This window comes from Camellia sinensis, unplaced genomic scaffold (assembly GCF_055761805.1).
Source record: "Camellia sinensis isolate YWXY unplaced genomic scaffold, ASM5576180v1 Unanchor3, whole genome shotgun sequence".
NCBI classification, from domain to species: domain Eukaryota; kingdom Viridiplantae; phylum Streptophyta; class Magnoliopsida; order Ericales; family Theaceae; genus Camellia; species Camellia sinensis.
The window spans coordinates 15,648,280-15,667,709 of NW_028129178.1; the positions used below are offsets into that span (position 1 = coordinate 15,648,280).

The 19,430-nt window shown below is 40.0% G+C and overlaps 1 protein-coding gene across 2 annotated transcripts in view; it reads right to left on the minus strand.

Moving 5' to 3' along the window:
- LOC145816184 (uncharacterized) overlaps positions 1 to 19,430 on the minus strand; it is a 43,334-nt gene that overhangs the window by 16,995 nt on the left and 6,909 nt on the right. The window contains exons 3-4 of one of the 2 annotated variants that reach the window (XM_082912480.1): positions 14,068 to 14,100; positions 13,169 to 13,256 (exon numbers count right to left, since the gene is read on the minus strand). In XM_082912480.1, coding sequence (XP_082768606.1) covers positions 13,214 to 13,256; positions 14,068 to 14,100 — 76 coding nt within the window. In that variant the 3' untranslated portion in view covers positions 13,169 to 13,213. Of the gene's footprint in view, positions 1 to 13,168; positions 13,263 to 14,067; positions 14,101 to 19,430 lie in introns of both variants that reach the window. The other variant, XM_082912479.1, reaches the window with a different exon arrangement.

Consider the following 19,430-nt stretch of genomic DNA (forward strand, 5'->3'; position numbering starts at 1 on the left):
TGGCTTATTTTGTAGCTTAAGTGTGAGAAAAATGTCTTTTTCAAATTAGTTTTCAAACCGGAAGTCCCGTGCTAGTTCCGTAAGTTTCCACAACTTACATTGGTCCCTCCCAAGTTGTTTGATGTGTTCCATGGGCCTTCTCGTGACTATTACACGATTTTGGCCCCCTGATGGCCAATTTTCAAGCTTAAGTGTGAGAAACGTGCCTTTTTCGGCTTAGTTTTCAAACCGGCAGTCACATGCTAGTTCTGTAAGTTTCAATAACATACATTGATCCCTCCCAAGGCGTTCCCCGGGTGTTCTACTGAATGCTACACGATTTTGGCCCCCGATGGCTTATTTTTAACCCTAAGTGTGAAAAAAGTGCATTTTTGACTTAGTTTTCAAACCGGGAGTCCTATGCCAGTTCCGTAAGTTTGCACAACTTACATTGGTCCCTACCAAGGTGTTTGACGTGTTCCCACGCCTTCTCGTGACAGTTACGCGATTTTGGCCCCCTGATGGCCTATTTTCGAACTTAAGTTTGAAAAAAGTGTCTTTTTCCACTTAGTTTTCAAACCGGGACTCCCGTGCTAGCTCTGTAAATTTCTACCACTTATATTTGTCCCTCTTGAGGTGTTTGAGGGGTTTCGCTAGGGTTCTCGTGACTGTTACACAATTTTGGCCCCTGATGGCCTATTTTCAAGATTAAGTGTGAAAAAAGTGCAATTTTTGACTTAGTTTTGAAACGAGGAGTCCCGTGCAAGTTCCATAAATTTTCACAACCTGCATTGGTCCCCCCCGAGGTGTTTGAGGTGTTGCTTGGGCCTTCTCGTGACTGTTACACGAATTTGGCCACTGATGGTCTATTTTCAAGCCTAAGTGTGAAAAAAAGTGCATTTTTTTGACTTAGATTTCAAACCGGAAGTCCCGTGCTACTTCCGTAAGTTTCCACAACTTCTATTGGTCCTTCCTGAGGTGTTTGATGCGTTTCCTGGGCCTTCCCGTGACTGTTACACGATTTTGGCTCTTGATGTCCTATTTTTAAGCTTAAGTGTGAAAAAGTGACTTTTCCGACATAGTTTTCAAACCGGGAGCCCCATGCTAGTTCGGTGAGTTCCCACAACTTACATTGGTCGCTCTCGAGGTGTAAGGTGTTCCCCGGGCCTTCTCGTGACTGTTACACAATTTTGGCCCTCGATGGCCTATTTTCAGGATTAAGTGTGAAAAAAAGTGCATTTTTTGGCTTCGTTTTCAAGTCGGGAGTCCCGTTGAAGTTCCGTAAGTTTCCGCAACTTACAATGGTCTCTCCTGAGGTGTTTGAGGTATTCCTCGAACATTCTCGTGATTGATACATTGTTTTCAAACCGGAAGTCCCGTGCTAGTTCTGTAAGTTTTTACAACTTACATTGGTCCCTCCCAAGGTGTTCAAGGCGTTCATTGGGCCTTCTCGTGACTGTTACACGATTTTGGCACCCGATGGCCTATTTTCAAGCTTAAGTATGAAAAAAGTGTCTTCCTCGACTTAGTTTTCAAACCGGAAGTCTCGTGCTAGTTCCATAAGTTTCCACAACTTACATTGGTGCCTCCCGAGTTGTTTGATGTGTTCCTTGGGCCTTGTCGTGATTGTTACACGATTTTGGCCCGCGATGGCCTATTTTCACAATTAAGTTTGAGAAAATTGCCTTTTTGGACTTATTTTTCAAATCGGGAGTCCCGTGCTAGTTCCTTTGAGGTGTTCCCCGGGCCTTCTCATGACTGTTACACGATTTTAGCCTCCGATGGCCTATTTTCAACCTTAAGTGTGAAAAAATTACATTTTTTGACTTAGTTTTCAAACCGGAATCTCGTGCCAGTTCTATAAGTTTCCACAACTTACATTGGTCCTTCCCAAGGTGTTCGAGGTATTCCCTGAGCCTTCTCGTGACTGTTACACGATTGTGGCCCCTAATGGACTATTTTCAAGCTTAAGTGTGAAAAATGTGTCTTTTTTGTCTTAGTTTTCAAACCGGGAGTCCCGTGCTACTTCTGTAAGTTTCCACAACTTACATTGGTCCCTCTTGAGGTATTTGAGGGGGTACTCGAGACTGTTACACGATTTTGGCTCCCGATGGCCTATTTTCAACCTTAAGTGTGAAAAAAATGCATCTTTTGACTTAGTTTTGAAACCGGGAGTCCCGTGCTAGTTTCGTAAGTTTCCACAACTTACATTGGTCCCTTCCGAGGTGTTTGATGTGTTTCCTGTGCCTTCTCATGACTGTTACATGATGTTGGCCCCTGATGGCCAATTTTCAAGCTTAAATGCGAGAAAAGTGGCTTTATGGACTTAGTTTTCAAATCGGAAGTTCCGGGGTAATTCCGTAAGTTTCCAAAACTTATATTGGTCCCTCCCGTGGTGTTTGAGGTGTTCCCCTGGACTTCTCCTGACTGTTAATCGATTTCGTTCCCCGATGGCCTATTTTCAACGTTAAGTGTGAAAAAAAGTGTCTTTTTCGACTCAGTTTTCAAACCGGGAGTCCTGCGCCTGTTCTGTAAGTTTCCAAAACTTACATTAGTCCCTCTCGAGGCGTCTGAGGTGTTCCCCGGGCCTTCTCGTGATTGTTACAAAAATTTGGCCCCCGATGGCCTATTTTCAAGCTTTAAGTGAAAAACATGCATTTTTTGACTTAGTTTTCAAACTGGGAGTCCCATGCTTGTTCTGTAACTTTCCACAACTTACATTGGTCCCTCTAGAGGTGTTTAAGGTGTTCCCCGGACAGTCTCGCGCCTGTTATACGATTTTGGCCCCCGATGGCCTATTTTCAAGCTTAAGTGTGAAAAAAGTGGCTTTTTCGACTTAGTTTTCAAACCGGAAGTATCGTGCTAGTTCCGTAAATTTCCACAACTTACATTGGTCCGTCCTAAGGTGTTTGATGTGTTTCCCGGGCCATCTCGTGACTGTTACACAATTTTGGCCCCCGATGCCTATTTTCAAGCTTAAGTGTGAAAAAAGTGTCTTTTTCGACTTAGTTTTCAAACCGGTAGTCCTGTGCTAGTTCTGTAAGTTTCCACAACTTACATTGGTCCCCCTGGAGGTGTTCAAGGTATTCTCTGGGCTTTCTCGTGATTGTTACACAACTTTGGCGCCCAATGGCCTATTTTCATGATTAATTGGGAAACAGTGCATTTTTTGACTTAATTTTCAAACCAGGAGTCTCGTGCAAGTTCCGTAAGCTTTCACAACTTGCGTTAGTCCATCCCGAGGTGTTTGCGGTGTTCCCTAGGCCTTCTCGTGATAGTTACCCGATTTTGGCCCCCGATGGCCTATTTACAAGCTTAAATGTGAAAAAAATTGCATTTTTTGATATAGTTTTCAAACCAGGAGTCCCGTACTAGTTCCGTAAGTTTTCTCAACTTACATCGGTCCCTCCCGAGGTGTTTGAGGCTTTCCACGGGCCTACTCGTGACTGTTACACGATTTTGGTCCCCGATGGCCTATTTTGTAGCTTAAGTGTGAGAAAAATGTCTTTTTCAAATTAGTTTTCAAACCGGAAGTCCCGTGCTAGTTCCGTAAGTTTCCACAACTTACATTGGTCCCTCCCAAGTTGTTTGATGTGTTCCATGGGCCTTCTCGTGACTATTACACGATTTTGGCCCCCTGATGGCCAATTTTCAAGCTTAAGTGTGAGAAACGTGCCTTTTTCGGCTTAGTTTTCAAACCGGCAGTCACGTGCTAGTTCTGTAAGTTTCAATAACATACATTGATCCCTCCCAAGGCGTTCCCCGGGTGTTCTACTGAATGCTACACGATTTTGGCCCCCGATGGCTTATTTTTAACCCTAAGTGTGAAAAAAGTGCATTTTTGACTTAGTTTTCAAACCGGGAGTCCTATGCCAGTTCCGTAAGTTTGCACAACTTACATTGGTCCCTACCAAGGTGTTTGACGTGTTCCCACGCCTTCTCGTGACAGTTACGCGATTTTGGCCCCCTGATGGCCTATTTTCGAACTTAAGTTTGAAAAAAGTGTCTTTTTCCACTTAGTTTTCAAACCGGGACTCCCGTGCTAGTTCTGTAAATTTCTACCACTTATATTTGTCCCTCTTGAGGTGTTTGAGGGGTTTCGCTAGGGTTCTCGTGACTGTTACACAATTTTGGCCCCTGATGGCCTATTTTCAAGATTAAGTGTGAAAAAAGTGCAATTTTTGACTTAGTTTTGAAACGAGGAGTCCCGTGCAAGTTCCATAAATTTTCACAACCTGCATTGGTCCCCCCCGAGGTGTTTGAGGTGTTGCTTGGGCCTTCTCGTGACTGTTACACGAATTTGGCCACTGATGGTCTATTTTCAAGCCTAAGTGTGAAAAAAAGTGCATTTTTTTGACTTAGATTTCAAACCGGAAGTCCCGTGCTACTTCCGTAAGTTTCCACAACTTCTATTGGTCCTTCCTGAGGTGTTTGATGCGTTTCCTGGGCCTTCCCGTGACTGTTACACGATTTTGGCTCTTGATGTCCTATTTTTAAGCTTACGTGTGAAAAAAGTGACTTTTCCGACATAGTTTTCAAACCGGGAGCCCCATGCTAGTTCGGTGAGTTCCCACAACTTACATTGGTCGCTCTCGAGGTGTAAGGTGTTCCCCGGGCCTTTTCGTGACTGTTACACAATTTTGGCCCTCGATGGCCTATTTTCAGGATTAAGTGTGAAAAAAAGTGCATTTTTTGGCTTCGTTTTCAAGTCGGGAGTCCCGTTGAAGTTCCGTAAGTTTCCGCAACTTACAATGGTCTCTCCTGAGGTGTTTGAGGTATTCCTCGAACATTCTCGTGATTGATACATTGTTTTCAAACCGGAAGTCCCGTGCTAGTTCTGTAAGTTTTTACAACTTACATTGGTCCCTCCCAAGGTGTTCAAGGCGTTCATTGGGCCTTCTCGTGACTGTTACACGATTTTGGCACCCGATGGCCTATTTTCAAGCTTAAGTATGAAAAAAGTGTCTTCCTCGACTTAATTTTCAAACCGGAAGTCTCGTGCTAGTTCCATAAGTTTCCACAACTTACATTGGTGCCTCCCGAGTTGTTTGATGTGTTCCTTGGGCCTTGTCGTGATTGTTACACGATTTTGGCCCGCGATGGCCTATTTTCACAATTAAGTTTGAGAAAATTGCCTTTTTGGACTTATTTTTCAAATCGGGAGTCCCGTGCTAGTTCCTTTGAGGTGTTCCCCGGGCCTTCTCATGACTGTTACACGATTTTAGCCTCCGATGGCCTATTTTCAACCTTAAGTGTGAAAAAATTACATTTTTTGACTTAGTTTTCAAACCGGAATCTCGTGCCAGTTCTATAAGTTTCCACAACTTACATTGGTCCTTCCCAAGGTGTTCGAGGTATTCCCTGAGCCTTCTCGTGACTGTTACACGATTGTGGCCCCTCATGGACTATTTTCAAGCTTAAGTGTGAAAAATGTGTCTTTTTTGTCTTAGTTTTCAAACCGGGAGTCCCGTGCTACTTCTGTAAGTTTCCACAACTTACATTGGTCCCTCTTGAGGTATTTGAGGGGGTACTCGAGACTGTTACACGATTTTGGCTCCCGATGGCCTATTTTCAACCTTAAGTGTGAAAAAAATGCATCTTTTGACTTAGTTTTGAAACCGGGAGTCCCGTGCTAGTTTCGTAAGTTTCCACAACTTACATTGGTCCCTTCCGAGGTGTTTGATGTGTTTCCTGTGCCTTCTCATGACTGTTACATGATGTTGGCCCCTGATGGCCAATTTTCAAGCTTAAATGCGAGAAAAGTGGAGAAAAGTGGCTTTTTGGACTTAGTTTTCAAACCGGAAGTTCCGGGGTAATTCCGTAAGTTTCCAAAACTTATATTGGTCCCTCCCGAGGTGTTTGAGGTGTTCCCCGAGCCTTCTCGTGACTGTTAATCGATTTTGGCCATCGATGGCCTATTTTCAACCTTAAGTGTGAAAAAAGTGCTTGTTTTGGTTTAGTTTTCAAATCGGGGAGTCCCGTGGCAGTTTCATAAATTTCCACAACTTACATTGGTCCCTCCCGAGGTGTTTGAGGTGTTCCCCGGGACTTCTCCTGACTGTTAATCGATTTCGTTCCCCGATGACCTATTTTCAACGTTAAGTGTGAAAAAAAGTGTCTTTTTCGACTCAGTTTTCAAATCGGGAGTCCTGCGCCTGTTCTGTAAGTTTTCAAAACTTACATCAGTCCCTCTCGAGGCGTCTGAGGTGTTCCCCGGGCCTTCTCGTGGCTGTTACAAAAATTTGGCCCCCGATGGCCTATTTTCAAGCTTTAAGTGAAAAACATGCATTTTTTGACTTAGTTTTCAAACTGGGAGTCCCATGCTTGTTCTGTAACTTTCCACAACTTACATTGGTCCCTCTAGAGGTGTTTGAGGTGTTCCCCGGAAAGTCTCGCGCCTGTTATACGATTTTGGCCCCCGATGGCCTATTTTCAAGCTTAAGTGTGAAAAAAGTGGCTTTTTCGACTTAGTTTTCAAACCGGAAGTGTCGTGCTAGTTCCGTAAATTTCCACAACTTACATTGGTCCGTCCTAAGGTGTTTGATGTGTTCCCCGGGCCATCTCGTGACTGTTACACGATTTTGGCCCCCGATGGCCTATTTTCAAGCTTAAGTGTGAAAAAAGTGCCTTTTTCGACTTAGTTTCAAACCGGTAGTCCTGTGCTAGTTCTGTAAGTTTCCACAACTTACATTGGTCCCCCTGGAGGTGTTCAAGGTATTCTCTGGGCTTTCTCGTGACTGTTACACAACTTTGGCGCCCAATGGCCTATTTTCATGATTAAGTGGGAAACAGTGCATTTTTTTACTTAATTTTCAAACCAGGAGTCCCGTGCAAGTTCCGTAAGCTTTCACAACTTGCATTAGTCCATCCCGAGGTGTTTGCGGTGTTCCCCGGGCCTTCTCGTGATAGTTACCCGATTTTGGCCCCCGATGGCCTATTTACAAGCTTAAATGTGAAAAAAAGTGCATTTTTTGATATAGTTTTCAAACCAGGAGTCCCGTACTAGTTCCGTAAGTTTTCTCAACTTACATCGGTCCCTCCCGAGGTGTTTGAGGTGTTCCACGGGCCTACTCGTGACTGTTACACGATTTTGGTCCCCGATGGCTTATTTTGTAGCTTAAGTGTGAGAAAAATGTCTTTTTCAAATTAGTTTTCAAACCGGAAGTCCCGTGCTAGTTCCGTAAGTTTCCACAACTTACATTGGTCCCTCCCAAGTTGTTTGATGTGTTCCATGGGCCTTCTCGTGACTATTACACGATTTTGGCCCCCTGATGGCCAATTTTCAAGCTTAAGTGTGAGAAACGTGCCTTTTTCGGCTTAGTTTTCAAACCGGCAGTCACATGCTAGTTCTGTAAGTTTCAATAACATACATTGATCCCTCCCAAGGCGTTCCCCGGGTGTTCTACTGAATGCTACACGATTTTGGCCCCCGATGGCTTATTTTTAACCCTAAGTGTGAAAAAAGTGCATTTTTGACTTAGTTTTCAAACCGGGAGTCCTATGCCAGTTCCGTAAGTTTGCACAACTTACATTGGTCCCTACCAAGGTGTTTGACGTGTTCCCACGCCTTCTCGTGACAGTTACGCGATTTTGGCCCCCTGATGGCCTATTTTCGAACTTAAGTTTGAAAAAAGTGTCTTTTTCCACTTAGTTTTCAAACCGGGACTCCCGTGCTAGCTCTGTAAATTTCTACCACTTATATTTGTCCCTCTTGAGGTGTTTGAGGGGTTTCGCTAGGGTTCTCGTGACTGTTACACAATTTTGGCCCCTGATGGCCTATTTTCAAGATTAAGTGTGAAAAAAGTGCAATTTTTGACTTAGTTTTGAAACGAGGAGTCCCGTGCAAGTTCCATAAATTTTCACAACCTGCATTGGTCCCCCCCGAGGTGTTTGAGGTGTTGCTTGGGCCTTCTCGTGACTGTTACACGAATTTGGCCACTGATGGTCTATTTTCAAGCCTAAGTGTGAAAAAAAGTGCATTTTTTTGACTTAGATTTCAAACCGGAAGTCCCGTGCTACTTCCGTAAGTTTCCACAACTTCTATTGGTCCTTCCTGAGGTGTTTGATGCGTTTCCTGGGCCTTCCCGTGACTGTTACACGATTTTGGCTCTTGATGTCCTATTTTTAAGCTTAAGTGTGAAAAAAGTGACTTTTCCGACATAGTTTTCAAACCGGGAGCCCCATGCTAGTTCGGTGAGTTCCCACAACTTACATTGGTCGCTCTCGAGGTGTAAGGTGTTCCCCGGGCCTTCTCGTGACTGTTACACAATTTTGGCCCTCGATGGCCTATTTTCAGGATTAAGTGTGAAAAAAAGTGCATTTTTTGGCTTCGTTTTCAAGTCGGGAGTCCCGTTGAAGTTCCGTAAGTTTCCGCAACTTACAATGGTCTCTCCTGAGGTGTTTGAGGTATTCCTCGAACATTCTCGTGATTGATACATTGTTTTCAAACCGGAAGTCCCGTGCTAGTTCTGTAAGTTTTTACAACTTACATTGGTCCCTCCCAAGGTGTTCAAGGCGTTCATTGGGCCTTCTCGTGACTGTTACACGATTTTGGCACCCGATGGCCTATTTTCAAGCTTAAGTATGAAAAAAGTGTCTTCCTCGACTTAGTTTTCAAACCGGAAGTCTCGTGCTAGTTCCATAAGTTTCCACAACTTACATTGGTGCCTCCCGAGTTGTTTGATGTGTTCCTTGGGCCTTGTCGTGATTGTTACACGATTTTGGCCCGCGATGGCCTATTTTCACAATTAAGTTTGAGAAAATTGCCTTTTTGGACTTATTTTTCAAATCGGGAGTCCCGTGCTAGTTCCTTTGAGGTGTTCCCCGGGCCTTCTCATGACTGTTACACGATTTTAGCCTCCGATGGCCTATTTTCAACCTTAAGTGTGAAAAAATTACATTTTTTGACTTAGTTTTCAAACCGGAATCTCGTGCCAGTTCTATAAGTTTCCACAACTTACATTGGTCCTTCCCAAGGTGTTCGAGGTATTCCCTGAGCCTTCTCGTGACTGTTACACGATTGTGGCCCCTAATGGACTATTTTCAAGCTTAAGTGTGAAAAATGTGTCTTTTTTGTCTTAGTTTTCAAACCGGGAGTCCCGTGCTACTTCTGTAAGTTTCCACAACTTACATTGGTCCCTCTTGAGGTATTTGAGGGGGTACTCGAGACTGTTACACGATTTTGGCTCCCGATGGCCTATTTTCAACCTTAAGTGTGAAAAAAATGCATCTTTTGACTTAGTTTTGAAACCGGGAGTCCCGTGCTAGTTTCGTAAGTTTCCACAACTTACATTGGTCCCTTCCGAGGTGTTTGATGTGTTTCCTGTGCCTTCTCATGACTGTTACATGATGTTGGCCCCTGATGGCCAATTTTCAAGCTTAAATGCGAGAAAAGTGGCTTTATGGACTTAGTTTTCAAATCGGAAGTTCCGGGGTAATTCCGTAAGTTTCCAAAACTTATATTGGTCCCTCCCGTGGTGTTTGAGGTGTTCCCCTGGACTTCTCCTGACTGTTAATCGATTTCGTTCCCCGATGGCCTATTTTCAACGTTAAGTGTGAAAAAAAGTGTCTTTTTCGACTCAGTTTTCAAACCGGGAGTCCTGCGCCTGTTCTGTAAGTTTCCAAAACTTACATTAGTCCCTCTCGAGGCGTCTGAGGTGTTCCCCGGGCCTTCTCGTGATTGTTACAAAAATTTGGCCCCCGATGGCCTATTTTCAAGCTTTAAGTGAAAAACATGCATTTTTTGACTTAGTTTTCAAACTGGGAGTCCCATGCTTGTTCTGTAACTTTCCACAACTTACATTGGTCCCTCTAGAGGTGTTTAAGGTGTTCCCCGGACAGTCTCGCGCCTGTTATACGATTTTGGCCCCCGATGGCCTATTTTCAAGCTTAAGTGTGAAAAAAGTGGCTTTTTCGACTTAGTTTTCAAACCGGAAGTATCGTGCTAGTTCCGTAAATTTCCACAACTTACATTGGTCCGTCCTAAGGTGTTTGATGTGTTTCCCGGGCCATCTCGTGACTGTTACACAATTTTGGCCCCCGATGCCTATTTTCAAGCTTAAGTGTGAAAAAAGTGTCTTTTTCGACTTAGTTTTCAAACCGGTAGTCCTGTGCTAGTTCTGTAAGTTTCCACAACTTACATTGGTCCCCCTGGAGGTGTTCAAGGTATTCTCTGGGCTTTCTCGTGATTGTTACACAACTTTGGCGCCCAATGGCCTATTTTCATGATTAATTGGGAAACAGTGCATTTTTTGACTTAATTTTCAAACCAGGAGTCTCGTGCAAGTTCCGTAAGCTTTCACAACTTGCGTTAGTCCATCCCGAGGTGTTTGCGGTGTTCCCTAGGCCTTCTCGTGATAGTTACCCGATTTTGGCCCCCGATGGCCTATTTACAAGCTTAAATGTGAAAAAAATTGCATTTTTTGATATAGTTTTCAAACCAGGAGTCCCGTACTAGTTCCGTAAGTTTTCTCAACTTACATCGGTCCCTCCCGAGGTGTTTGAGGCTTTCCACGGGCCTACTCGTGACTGTTACACGATTTTGGTCCCCGATGGCCTATTTTGTAGCTTAAGTGTGAGAAAAATGTCTTTTTCAAATTAGTTTTCAAACCGGAAGTCCCGTGCTAGTTCCGTAAGTTTCCACAACTTACATTGGTCCCTCCCAAGTTGTTTGATGTGTTCCATGGGCCTTCTCGTGACTATTACACGATTTTGGCCCCCTGATGGCCAATTTTCAAGCTTAAGTGTGAGAAACGTGCCTTTTTCGGCTTAGTTTTCAAACCGGCAGTCACGTGCTAGTTCTGTAAGTTTCAATAACATACATTGATCCCTCCCAAGGCGTTCCCCGGGTGTTCTACTGAATGCTACACGATTTTGGCCCCCGATGGCTTATTTTTAACCTTAAGTGTGAAAAAATTACATTTTTTGACTTAGTTTTCAAACTGGAATCTTGTGCCAGTTCCATAAGTTTCCACAACTTAATTGGTCCTTCCCAAGGTGTTTGAGGTATTCCTTGGGCCTTCTCTTGACTGTTACACGATTTTGGCCCCTAATGGACTATTTTCAAGCTTAAATGTGAAAAATGTGTCTTTTTTGTCTTAGTTTTCAAACCGGGAGTCCCGTACTAGTTCCGTAAGTTTCCACAACTTCTATTGGTCCTTCGCAAGGTGTTTGAGGTATTCCCTGGAAAATCTCCATAAGACGGCTGCATGGCATATGCTATACCGTACAAAATGTTGGATTACAATAAAAAGCAAATGTAAAAATGAGGATATAGACACAGACACAGACACAGACAGGAGGGGGGCACAACAATAAGAAATGACTACATTTCTCTAAAGCTACAAGTAGCACGAAGCATAGACAATATGAGGTGCTACATTTCTCTAGAGCTACAAGTAGGCATGAAGCATAGACAATATGAGGTGAAGGAGCACAGGATGGTTTAAGAGTAGCAACGAAGCCAAAAAATATTGTCAAGAAGGAATAACAGAAACTAAGTTATAGGTGCTTCAAAGACAGAAAAAAAACACACAACAAAAAAAAAAAATGAGAATTGAGACCATGAGAAAGGACATAGTTATTCTAAAATTGAAAAATATATATATGTACATATATATATATATATGTGTGTGTGTGTGTGTACTCTAAGAACAACCATACGTAAGAGCAACCATGTTGCCAACCTCAACCCAAGTAACCATGATTAGTCTGAGTTCAGTACATTGGAGTATAAGAAACATCTGAACTATGAAGAATACCAAAATGCTAGAAACACTAAAAAAAAAAAAATACCAACAGAGCGCTTGTACATAGGTCCCACCACTTGGTATGGGATTCACCAAATATTTTGTCTAGTTGGTACGCTTGTTAGTTGTCCTAACATTTTTGTCAAAAATTAAGTGATAGAGATTATATGCTATAAACCATGGAACTATTCCCTGAAAATAAACCAAATATTACAAATAGCATGTGGAATACTTAATATAAGAACAGCCCTTCAGACCTCCAAATGACACGCTGCTTCCATATTGTCAATTGGAACAATTTAAAATTTTCCAAGTCAAACCACACTAGAACCAAGATAACTCCATTTGTGGCATTTGGTTAAAGTGGATCTACTTCAAATTAAACAAAAAGTTAGCTTTTTTCAGAAAAACATCCAATCATGCCTCTTAGCTTATTGGTTGTTTTGGGCCCACTGATACTTGCATTGAATTTATGAACAACAATAAAAGAATTTATCAACAAAAAAAAATTAAAAAAAATACTTGCATTGTAGTATATTAACTTTAAAACTTGGCCCCCTGGCAAAAGTTATAATTCTATATGTGACCCAATTGTAGCACTTTTTAAACAACCTTTGCCTAACACATTCCCAGCTGATTTTGTCAGTGTACCTAAATAAGCACCTTCAAATAGGTCTAGCAACCCCAAACGGACCCTCAAAGACAGTTCTAGATAAAAAAATTCAAGTTTTGATACTTGTTGCCTGCTTATCTAATACCTGTGAACTCACATAACCCAACCATCTAAATAAGGGGAACCAACAGGTCAGTTATTCCCCTGAATCTTTCTATATACCAAATCCACATCGTTAATTTTCTTAAAGCATCAGATAGTTCTAGAATATAGCAAAAAGTAGACAATCATACATTGATAAAGAAAAAAACCATTTTGTAATGTAGTTTTGGTGTTTAAATTTGTAGCACATTTCTGATAACTTCAATTGTAAGACATCTGTATTACATAAGGCTGCAGTCCTGAATTTTACTTATGCCTAAGAATTGCAAACTAGTTTCAATTGGTGTAGTAAAGCTTATCTAAAGGACCATCTAAAGTTGTGAAGCAAAGATTTTGTCACATGACATATATGAAACTACATCAATCATCCTCAATACAAATTATCGTGACAAACATATATACATATTCCACTAATTGGGACTGAAGTGGGTGTACTTTAAAGGGGACGATTGGTTTAGTGGTTTTAAATGCAGGCCTAATAACCTTCAAGTAGTGAGTGTGAATACAAGGCAGCTATTTTGTACATAATGATTAAAGGTCAGCTCTGTACCTAGAACCCCATTAATAGGAACTAAACTATGTGTATTTCTATATATAAATATATATATATACCTTTATTGATCACTTCATTATAAGATCAAAATCAAAACTCAAGAGAATTGCTTACCTCTTCTAACACCAATTTGATCCAAGAATGGCCCAGATTGCCTAACTAAATATGCCAAAAGTTCTGGTACATCGAGCGGTGGAACTTCCTACATCTATAAGAAAAGCAAAAGAAAAGAAAACATTCAGCATAGTGTATTATAGATTGTAGGAAACTAGAATCATCAATATATCCAATCTATGACAAATGTCAATCAATCCTAAGGAACAAACATACTACACCACCACATATGAAATTTTGACTATGCCTATTGGTCTATAATTAAACCTAAGCCTGAGGTTTAGGCATCTACATACGTGAGATGTTAGAATGTGATAAATATTGCAACATGGAACACATATCAAGGACACAATGGCATGTCAATATCCATTACAAAATGGTGTTGAACACAACCACCTTGATAAAAGAAGAAGACGAAGAAGAAAAATGGCATTCATGTCCAATACAAACACCATATTGCAAAAAAATTTGTTTTCCCTGAAGAATGAAACACAATGCTAGCCTTTCAGTCTGCACAACTACAGCAGCATGAACTCCAACAGGACATGACCCTCCCAATTAATGAGTACAACCACACATCATCCAACTAACAACTCAAACATAGGATGTAGGAAAAGGATTACAATAAATGTTGGAATCATAAGATTCATATTATTGACGGCTGAGAAAACAACATCCAGTCAACAGTGCTTATATGACTATTACGTCATTGTTGAAACAACTCTCCATTTTTTAGAAAATAAATAAATATATATTAAATAAAATTCAATATTTTATCTCCTTTTCTTCCCCTAGTGCCTTCAGAAAGAAAATATAGATTATAGACTCAAAAAAAAAAAGTTCAAAAAAAATTAACACATTAACGAATGATACATGAAGAGGAGTAGTTCAATACTAACCTTTGAATCAGTTGGGTCCTTGTAGATTGCTTTCTGCAAAATAAATAATTGGGTAACAGATTAATAACGAACATATGAATCCAGCTTGCAATTCTAACGTAAAATGAAAAATAAGTAGATATGCATCAATTACTAACAAAGATAATGATCAGGAAATTCTATCATCTAGAAACAAGTTTATACATTATTACCAAGCATTCACTTCCTATATTGGAATGAATCAAAACACATGTTATAGTTGGCAGCAACATTCGCACTAATCCTATGTTCTGGCCTTCCTTTTAATGAAAAAATGTTTATGCCTTAGGACATAACTAGTTCCTTGCATACCTTCAATGGACATGGTATGCCACTTGATGCATAAATATTGATCCCAAATAATAGCCAGCCTCGAAAGAACATAACAAGAGTACAAGACTGACAATGTATGAAACTTAATAGTCAAAACTACTGCATTTACTGCCATGCCAAAAAATCTCAATTCAAATTATAATGGATCTACAATGTTGACTTTCAGAAAACAACTAGTTGCGTCTCTCAAAAACGGAAGGAGTGATAAGAGTAGTAAAAACATTTTTACGCAGTTTGAACAGGGTGACAAGAGAAGTAAAAACATTTTTACGTAGTTTAATTTAAACAGGAAGATCCAACCTTGTGAGATCATTCCCTGTTGAATAAACCATGTTGGGAACTTTTAGAGATGCATACTTAGGTGATATACGTCGCAATGTCCCGTATTACCTTGCATGGACCAAGGATGGAAGAATAAACAGCAATCTACAACTTTAAGAAGATCATTTTTTATTGAAAATCGTAAAAGGCAATGAGTCTCATGAAGAGCCAACAAAAAATATACATAGTTTTGTAAATAAGAAAAATCCAAAAGAGCTTCAACAGGGTGCAAACCGGAGTACATGCAGAGAAGCAAAAATGACACAAAATATCTTTAGAATTGACCAAAAAAGTCCAATGATCGTAGCAAACCCCTATAGGCCACACAAATAAACTGCTTAAAAGAAGGGAAAAAAATGCGTCCATGGTCACAAACACCTCACTCCTTGAAATGAAGTCCTATACCTCTCCTTCCATAGACAACAAAAGAGGCATTAAGGGGACACTTCTTAAACTACATCCTCACTTGCTCACTCTAGACCAGCAACTGGAGTCCAACAACTCTTTAACACAAACTTTGGCATAAAACACGCCATTTGACAGAGGCAAAATGTAGCACGGACACGGGACATGACACGGACACGACACGGACACTCCATTCTTACATTGTGCTAATCTAACATGTATCGCCCTTAATACCAGCCATGCTTCGCCGTGGAAAAAATCATCGCAGCCACTCTATGGGAACATTTACTCTGGTGAAAGTTTCCTGCAGTTGAAATGCAAAATGTCATGCTTTTTGGTAACTATACAGTGCCATTCCTAAGGATCAAAATCTACGTATATCCCATGATCTACGTATATCCCAAATTTTAGTTGACTTGTATAAATCTTTCTTAGCCAGGCTTAAAATATAACCCTAATAAGCCCTCATCTATAAACAGGGTTTTATTTCACATCTTTTGGTCAAACGACTATTGCAGTAACATTTCAAATCAAAAATTAATTTGACAATGCTAAAGATCTAGTGATTCAGATAAAGTGCTAATGCTTCACACTTAAAATGTTGTTTGGCACTTGAATAAGGTCTAGAGGAGATTTAGCCCTCAAAATGGAAAAGAATTTGCTTAGGATTGATAAAATAACATGACAGAGATTATGAATTGTTCATTTTATTCAATTAAACCAGTACAAATTTGCTTTATGCCAATCAATTCTGCAATCAATATAATAATCAATTAGACACACAAAAGGATTCCCTTTTTCTTTTCTTTTTTGCTTCTTCCTGTCGAAAATCAAAATGGACAAAAACCACAGGACCCCGTAGCCAACCAATTCACCATTAGTAAGGGAAAAAAAAAAAAGAAACAACCCAACCCTAACCCAGTTCATATGCCTTAGGTGTTGAATCCTAAAACTTGTTAGCGTGTTTCTTATACCACTAGAAATCGGTGATGTTTGTTCCTGAATGGTTGGTAGAGTATCAAGCATCCATGATACTCTGTGAATTCACCACAAATTAAACGCGATCCACCATTGACTAGGAAATCACCAAAACAAACTTGAAATGTATTAAAGTGATGTAAAACGCATATTAATCTATTGATAGTGCAAGCGAATATGGATGCTTCTCTTATTTGACAAATTTATTTTGGTTACAACTAGTTTAATTCTCCTCCCATACGAAATTGCTGGTCCATTTTAACTATTCCAAACATCCCAAAAAAATCATCTATGTTTTTTTATTTATTCTTTCTTTCAATTTGTAGGGAAAAAAATACATTATTTATTGACCCTACTAAAAGGCATGAATGCTAAAAATTGACAAACAGTTGGGGATGGAACGAGTATTTATAAATGAGATGACTTGAAGACCAATCCCATCCAAAATCCAAGTTAAAACCACCTTAGACTTTGCAAAATCGTTGGCCACTGCTCGAGCCATGAAAATCCCTAGAGACTGCTTCCACTTGAGATCTCAGTTTTTTAATAGATTGGGTGTCTGCTTCCACTTGAGATCTCAGTTTTTTAATAGATGGAAACAAAGTTGATTGAAAACTCACAATTTTCATACAATGGAAGATTTTTTCTTTCAAGCTTGTCCCTTAGCTATCCTTCAAGTCAAAATTTTCCTATAAAAAATTGGATATGTTGTGGCTAAAATTTTTCTTTATACTTTTGTTTGGATTTGACTTGCTTTCATATGTATTTTTTCTTCTATGATTTTGCTAAGCAGTCAAGTCACACAAGGAGGGTTCTTTCCATTCTAGTTGCTCCCAATATGTATTATTATTTCTTCTATGATTTTGCTAAGCAGACACAAAGGAGGAATAAAATGATTGATATTTGCTCCCAATAGGTATTATTTCTTCAATTGTGATTTTGAAGGTTGGAGCTAGTCCTCCTATGCATTTATACATCAACTTCTCCGCACACCAAAATCCCATCCAATCAATTTCCATTTGATTCAAATTCTTGTTAGCCCTCCAACACATAGGAGAATATAATGATTGATGTTGGCCCTCCAGTACTACTAAATCAATGACAGCCTAAGTTTTCTAATCCAAGATTAAATAGTCTGAGAATTCAACATGACCAGCCTTAAGACAACCAACTTTATTTTGTTCATGTTATATCTCAAGGGGGAATAATGAAGGAGAATTTTCCTCTTCCCGGTAGATAAAATCCAGAACGAGACACAAGGAGAAATCCCGGGCAAAAATTACATAACAGGGAAAAAGGCCAAACTATACATCAACCCATAAGTTAAATTCTTTCGGCAAATCAATCAAGAAACAAAAGAAAGAGATTCCTAATAGTATTTATCAAAAGAGAGAGAGAGAGAGAGATTCCTAACAGTAATCTACGTTACACGGACTCGGGTGTGGATATCGGGTATGGGTGTGCATCTAAGGGTCGGACACTTTAAAATTAAAAATTAAAAATACGTGGATACGGATCCAAATTAGGATACGGATACGGAGATACAAGTTAAATAGTTATTTTTAAATATATTTATTATATGAAGATGAGTTTGAAAAGTTTAAGGAATAACAAATTTTATTAAAAAAATAACAAATAAATAATGAATAAAAATTATAAACATTATTTTAGACATAAAATAAATTATATTATATATGATAAAATAAATTATTTTAATTTTAGACATAAAAGTTATGTTATTTATGATATATTATATTATATAATATTTTTTTGAATAAATAATATTATATAATATGAATAATATTATATTAATATAATTTATATTATATATAATTCAAATTATATTAAAAGGAAAAGTCAGAGACCTATAGAAATAAAAATTGTGTTAGCTTCGCAGAGACGACGGAAGGGTAAGACCTAGAAAATTAGTTGGTAGAGCAATGACTTCGCAGAGACGACGGAAGGGGAAGACGACGAAGAGAGTCCGAGATCGAGATCAAAGGGGAAGACGACGAAGCACAGTACATCGACTTCGGAGATCAAGCTTCGCAGATCGATCAACTTCACAGATCGATCGATGATCTGCAACCGATTGAAGTCGAAGGCCAGGTTCTCTCCTTGCTCTCTTCTCTTTCGATTCTTCTGCCGTATCCGTTTCTAAGAAGCTGTATCCCGGCCGTATCCCGCACCCGTACCCATGTTGTCTCGACACAGGTACCTTCGAAATTCCAAAGAGTCCGTGTAACATAGGTAGAGGGAAAGAAACTTAAGGCAAAAGAAGATGGGCAACCCACCACAGGAGCCGAAATACATAAAGAGAGGCTAGGACAACCCTAACAAGGGTCGACTAGGCCAGAGGAGCCTTTGGCTGAAGTCGAAACAGCTCTGTGGGACCTTGGCTGGTTCCCACAGAGACTCAGAGGCAACAAAAGATGGGCAACCCACAAACACTCATCTACAAGAGCCAAAATACATAAAGAGAGGCTAGGACAACCCTCACAAGGGTCAACTAGGCCAGAGGGGCATTCGGCTGAAGTCGAAACAGCTATATGGGACCTTGGTTGGTTCCGACAGAGACTCATACAGGATGGGTGGTGATAGGTGATGGCTGGTTGGTGGTAGCGGCTGTGTGAGTGACGATTTTTAGGGTTTTGGCTACCATATAATTTAAGAGAATACAAAGCTTGAGTGATGATTATGAAATCATCACCTTTTATATTAATCAATCAACTATTACAAAAGGAAGCCCTAAGGCAATGATTAAGGAATCACCTTTTATATTGATTGATTGACTGACTGATTAAGGAATCACAATCAATCAATCACAATCACAATCACAATCTAATCTAAATAAGGAAATATTCTAACAGCTTCTGCTACTATAACACCCATCTCAAATCATAACAATTGTTCACTTTGAGCTAGGCCCTCAAGGGTTTAAAGCATGTTGTTACTTGGAAGGAATATGAACTCATTTATATAGCCCAGGAACTTCTCCTACCTAGACGATGTGGGATGGAATGTGATGTACAATAATGAAAGTGAATTCACTTATATAGCATACTTAACCTAAAATAATAACCATATAAAAATTCTTTGACAAGGAGGAGTAATGCCCTTGGACTACTGCACGCACTTGAGTCAATAAAGGTGAACACTTTTGCAAGTGTCCCAACAATTGTTGGGCAAGAATGGACATAAGAGCATAGTCAACAAGTATTCATTATTGTCTAAACATCTATTCAACATCAAAATTGCCAAGTGAAAGAAATGTCCTCAATATCATTACCTTCCATTTGGGCAAGTGT